Raw genomic sequence first — 6068 nt, forward strand, 5'->3', positions numbered from 1 at the left:
ACTCAATCTCTATAAATAACCAATCCTGAGCGGAGGCGACTCTCCAGCCAATGAAGCTGTCTAAAGTGACAAAACCTCGGCAACAGCCAATGGAAAAACATTTGGGGGTGTGAGACTCACATCCTGAGGCCAATGAGTTGGGAGTTTGGGAGAGGTAATTTGAGCTGGCGTGTGGGTGTGCGGTGCGAAACCTTCCTACTTGCAAGCCCCAAACCTGCTCCGCCGACTGAGCATGCCCTGACTCGGTGCGGGAGCTGCGGGCCATCCGCGGGACTTGATCCACTAGCCAGGATTTGGCTCTAGCCAAAGGGGAGAGAGGATGACCCGCAACTCCTGCACTGAAGGCTGCAGCGCCCTACAAATTCCCACCCCTAGTTCCCGGTCCGGACAGGGACTCAGGCCGAGGTCTGCGCGGGGAAGCGACGCAGGGAACATCAGGCCAAGCAGGGGCACGAACCTCTGCTACCTTCCCCTGCCTGAAAAATGTCCTGCAGGTGTACGATCCTGAGAGGCGCGCAGCGGCCTGGGCTCGGGGACAGGTGTCTATCTTTTAACAGCGCAAGCCTACGAGGAGATCACAGCTAGCGGCTGCCTGCTGCACCCACAGGAGGCCCGCAGAGTCCCGACAGAGGTGGCTTCGGTTTGGAGCTTTTCACCTACGGGCACACACAAGCCGGACAGCCCAGTTCCAAGATTCGCGCCGCCCCGCCCCACCCCGCCCAATCCCTGTTTGCCACACCCTCTGCCACGCCTCCTCCCGATGCGGCGGAAAAGCTGGAGCGGAGCTCGGGCGGGGCACTCCAGGCGGCGCACTGGGCATGCTCGGCTGGGCGGGGAGGGCCGGGCTGCGCGCGGCGAGTAGGAAGCCCTCGCCCAGCAGAGGCTGCGGGAGAGAGAGATAGAGAGGAGAGAGAGAGAGGGAGAGAGAGAGAGAGAGAGGGAGAGAGAGAGAGAGAGTGATGGGCCGCCGAGCTGGACGCACGTTCCGCGGGGACTCATGCCACGCGTGTCTCAGCCGGACGCGCAATTAGCAGCCGCCTCTGCAACCAGCCGCCACCGCCTCCCGGCCCTCCCAGGTTGCTGTGGCGAAGAGCTCCAGCCGTTGTCTTGCTCCGGCTGCGCGCATTGTCCTCAGGGTCCTCAACCAGGACTGCTGCGGGGACCGGGACCCGCGCCCTAGGGACGCGTCCCCGCTGCCGGTCGGCCCGGCGCGGGGTTCTGCTAGCCTGTTGGCGAGCCCGTGCTACCGGGCTACTCTCGCCGGGGTATTTCCTGCGGAATTGAAGGGGAGAAGTCCACCCACCCTCCCAGCCCAGCCTTCCCGGGCGCGCAGCCCCGACGGGGCCGCGGCAGGCGCGACGAGGGCGCCGACGGAGCCATGAGAGAGTACAAAGTGGTGGTACTGGGCTCGGGCGGCGTGGGCAAGTCCGCGCTCACCGTGCAGTTCGTAACAGGTTCCTTCATCGAGAAGTACGACCCGACCATCGAGGACTTTTACCGCAAGGAGATCGAGGTGGACTCGTCGCCGTCGGTGCTGGAGATCCTGGACACTGCGGGGACAGAGCAGTTCGCTTCCATGCGGGACCTGTACATCAAGAATGGCCAGGGCTTCATCCTCGTCTACAGCCTGGTCAACCAGCAGAGCTTCCAGGACATCAAGCCCATGCGGGACCAGATCATCCGCGTGAAGCGGTACGAGCGCGTACCCATGATCCTGGTAGGCAACAAGGTGGACCTGGAGGGCGAACGTGAGGTCTCCTATGGCGAGGGCAAGGCCCTGGCCGAGGAGTGGAGCTGCCCCTTCATGGAGACATCTGCCAAAAACAAAGCCTCAGTGGATGAGCTATTCGCAGAGATCGTGAGGCAGATGAACTACGCGGCACAGCCCAACGGCGACGAGGGCTGCTGCTCGGCCTGCGTGATCCTGTGAGGCGCCGTCTGCTGCCGGGCGCTGGCCTCGCTCTGTGCACAAAGCCAAACGCACCCGAGTCTCTTAATGTGATTGTCTTCTTGCGTTGAGATTGAAGACGACTTTGTTGTGTTGGCTGGGATGTCCGAGGAACCTGGCTGACTTGTGTGGCCAGCATCCCCAGCCTTCAGCCGGCGTCCGAGGGGGTGTCCGTTCCTGAACATCTGAGACCCTGATGGAAAAATGGCTCTATACAGCGTGTACGTTCCTCGTTGATTTTGGTTCATGCATATTTCCCCGTTTAAGTAGCCATTAAGGCTCTGTATTGGCTGCTTGACACCGGCAAGCAAAAGTTTCAAGCCTGAAAAAAAATGGGGGTGGGGAAGCAGAGGAAGTGGAAGGGAAGGAGGCAGTGGGGGAGGGTTCCCCCAAGCAACTGTTCATAGTTCCAAGTTTTAACACAAGGAAAGAGGTCCAAGAAAATCATGTGAAGAAGCCAGAAGAGGAGAGGAAATTTTTTTTCTTGTTTTCCAGGATTATTTGGAAATTAAGACCAGGGGTTCCTTTTCTGCCAGCTTGGAAGGGCAACCCAGGGAGTGATTACGATTCTGAGGATGTCTATGCAAAGTTGGGTTCTTGTTACAGTGTATCCAATCTGAAGTATTGCACATGTGAACTGGGACTGTTTAACACTGATGCCAATACAGTGTGGGGTGCCAGGATGTGTCTGCTGATATTTGTGGGAAAAAAAATCTATTTTGATTACCTACTGTATCAAAGGGGAGTCTGGGGGGAGAATGGTAGTATTTTTTTTTAATCAGCTGTGAAAAATGTTACAAATCTGCACATTTTTTGTGTGTGCTATTGTGTGTGTGTGTGAGTGTAAGTATAGCTTTTTTTTTTTTTTTTTTTTTTTTTTTTTTTTTTGTGGTTGGCAGTGACAGATTTTGCTGACTAGCTTTTAAAAATACAATACAAAGACTTTGTAAATGTGATTCAGGGCCCCCAGCACCCCTGTGTCTGCAGAGTGCCTTCAAACTCAGCTGTTCCAGCCGGTGCCAACCTGTGAATTCCCACCATATCCCAGAATCTGCTGTTCTGCTTTCCCCAAAACCACTTTAAGCATCTTCCTGAAAGAGCCAGGACAAATAGGACCTGTTATTTCGTGAATTGCTTCATTAATTTTTTAGCTTTTTTTTTTTTAATGTTAAGCCCATAAGTCTTGACTTTTCCCCTTCATTTTGTTCACATTTCAGGCTTTAGCTCCCGTTTTCTGTTGTTTTCAAAGTGTCTGTCATTTGTTACAGGGTGTTCCAACAGAGGCAAAGAGCAAAATTTCATTGTGATGTACCAAAAGAATTCTAACAAGTTGTAACTTTTAATTCCACTCATTTAGTCACTGTCTCTTCATTTTAAGACTTTGAATACAAATGTCATTTTTAAAGAAACCCCAAACTATCTGTGTTTTTGTGTTTCCTATTCAGTGGTTTACAGGCACCAAAATAACGGTGCCTGATGGAGGAGGTGGACAGAGCCAGGTTCATGACGCCTTCCAGAGTTATTTGTCACATTTTGAAGGTAGAATTATTTCTATGAAAAATTGGATAACAATGTTTCCAAGTCTTTAAAAGTGGAGAAAAGTAGCAAGACCTAAGAATCACAGGGTATGACCATGGCATCAGACTCCCCAGATGAGGAAGTGTCTCATTATTGCTCTGCTGAAGAACAGTGAACTTTACTGTTGGTAGCAAAGGGGCAAGCACCCAGCTAACAACACCCTCTTAGGTCTGGGAAAGCAACATGGATCTGGCAGATTAACGGAGGTACTTTCTCTTTGTCTTGGTTTCCTGTTGTCTATTTGTGTCCCACACCAAGTCAGAAGTGTTCTTAACTTTGATCTCACACACCTTGTACTCTACAGCGTATGGAATGCATTAGTTGAGGCGTTATTTCAACCCTTCCAACGTTTTTATTTGGAGCCAAATCATTAGACTGAAAACAAAAAGTAAACAATATGAAGAGGATTTCCTTGCTCCCCTTGTATTAGGCCACAAATTTTAAAAAGTAGGAGGCAATGTGTGTTAGTGTTTTATTTGTATTTTACTTGGACTCTCCATTACAATAATCTTTACAGAAAAACAAAGTATCTATAAGATATTATACCATAGGTTCATGAGGCAAAACTGATGTGTGAAGAGTCTTAAGTAAGGAATTTACTCCTTTGATAAAGCCAAAAGAGATCACAAGAGATCACAGGTTCTTTAAAGTGATATCAATACATATTGCCTTAATATTTTTTATTTAGGTTTTTTTTTTTTTTTTTTGTCTCCATCCAAGTTGTATCTCCCTATTCCTTGGGGAGGAAAAACATTTTGCCTGTACTGGCCTTTGTTTATTTTCCAACTCTGATCTCACATCTCCATTAGTGTCAGACATGATTCTGCTTCCAAGTACACAAATTGAAAAATAATGTTTTTAACAAGAATTCATTCTTATGTTTGAACAAATGTATTTGCTTAAGTAGATGAAAGTGTTGCACATTTGAAGCGTTGGCACATTTTGAAGATGTGTCAAGCACGGTTGGAGGGGTTGCTTTTTACAATGCTTTTGGTGGCCCTCTTTTCTCATGATCTGGAAGGCTTTGAACAAAAGTGTTGCCAAGTATATAGCTCAGAAAATACTTGAAGGTGGACAGAGAACTAGATTGCTGGTGCATTAATCACCTCTCCAGAGGCTTCCCAGAGGTCATGGAAGGCAAGACAGGCTTTTGAAAACGTGTTTCTACTAAGTACTGTAAAATAAATGCTTTTGGATTGTACAATTAAAGCTGCTGCAGGAAAATGGAGCCCTGAGTTGTTTGGCTATTTTCATGGCAAGATACACGATTGTCTCTTCTGTTTCTGCTTTCTTTCTTTAAGAAGATAATCTCAAGGGGAGAAGTTTATTTGGCTGGGCAGAACCTCAGCTAGTGAGGCAATAAAAGCATTTGTTTCAGTGCAAAAGTGGGGCTGGTTTAACTGCTTAAGGAAGTGAGTCAGGGTGGGAGGAGTTGGTTGTAAAGTAATGTCACCTGTCAAAACAAATTGGGAGGGAGAGGACCTTCTCAAGAGGGTGAGAACTGACTTCTGAACTTGACCCCTATGGGGGGTCACCTCTCTCTCTCTCTCTCTCTCTCTCTCTCTCTCTCTCTCTCTCTCTCTCTCTCTCTCTCTCTCTCTCTCTCTTTTGTTCTGTCTCATTTTCTCTTTCTCCCCCCTTTCTCTGTTTCTCTAGTTCTCTCTGTCTCCATCTCTCCCTCCCTCCCCCATCCCTCACCCCTCTCTCTTTCTCTGTCTCACTCTCTCCCTTCCCCTGTCTCTCTAGTTCTCTCTTGTCTTGCTTCCCCCCCCCATCCCACCCCCCCAACAGACACACAGCTTTTTTGTTTTGGTCCCTGCCAGCCAGCCTAGTTTTCTGTCATTTCAAAGCATTATTTTTGTTCATTTGTAAACACCTCAGGAAAGCTAAAAGTGTCTGCTCTGGTCTCACAGTTTGAGCTTCAGGTCAAACCATTGCCATCCTACTTCACTGAGTCACACTGAGAAACCAGATCTATTTGAAATTAGTCTTGAAATGCCATAGGCTTCTTGCCCCCTGAGTACTGCCTATTTCCCCTGAGTGAGAGTCCCTCCTTTACTTGAACGGTTTGAGCAACTTTGGTATCGCTCCAACCTTCTGGATGCGGGAAAGTGAGAAATTTCTATAGAGCAGGAGTTTGCAGAAATAGATGTGAAATGTCTGTGCTGTATCTATCATAAAATATCCTCCTCTATAAATGTGAGGAGAACCAAGATTGAGTTCGGAGATGTCCACTGTTTATTAAAATGATGTATGTCAGTGCCTGCTGAATGGGGGAAAGCTGGCTAATACATATTTTCTCTAGCACACGTTACTGGTCTAAAAATCATGAATATGTTAGTCTTGATTGTGATTTTTTTTTTCAGACTACAAGAATAATTGAATGCCATTACGTAACATGGCACTAGTAAGGGGAATATTTGGTCTCTTCATGGTAGCATTTTTGGTAATTTGAGGCAATAGGTATCATCTATTCCTGATATTTTCAAACTAAACTGCATATCAGTATGACCTGCGGGTTAAAACAATACACATGGCTGCC

General features: G+C 48.3%; 1 protein-coding gene across 1 annotated transcript; it reads left to right on the forward strand.

Moving 5' to 3' along the window:
* The first annotated feature begins 764 nt into the window (after positions 1 to 764).
* On the forward strand, positions 765 to 4754 carry Rap2b (RAP2B, member of RAS oncogene family). The gene has a single exon (XM_034501270.2). The coding sequence runs from the start codon at positions 1379 to 1381 to the stop codon at positions 1928 to 1930; it is 552 nt and encodes a 183-aa protein (XP_034357161.1). The 5' UTR covers positions 765 to 1378; the 3' UTR covers positions 1931 to 4754.
* The last annotated feature ends 1314 nt before the right edge of the window (positions 4755 to 6068 follow it).

This window comes from Arvicanthis niloticus, chromosome 4, assembly GCF_011762505.2.
Source record: "Arvicanthis niloticus isolate mArvNil1 chromosome 4, mArvNil1.pat.X, whole genome shotgun sequence".
Lineage (NCBI taxonomy): Eukaryota > Metazoa > Chordata > Mammalia > Rodentia > Muridae > Arvicanthis > Arvicanthis niloticus.

Excerpts from the sequence above, each read along its gene's own strand:
- Rap2b (XM_034501270.2), top strand. The coding sequence starts at position 1,379 with ATGAGAGAGTACAAAGTGGTGGTACTGGGCTCGGGCGGCGTGGGCAAG.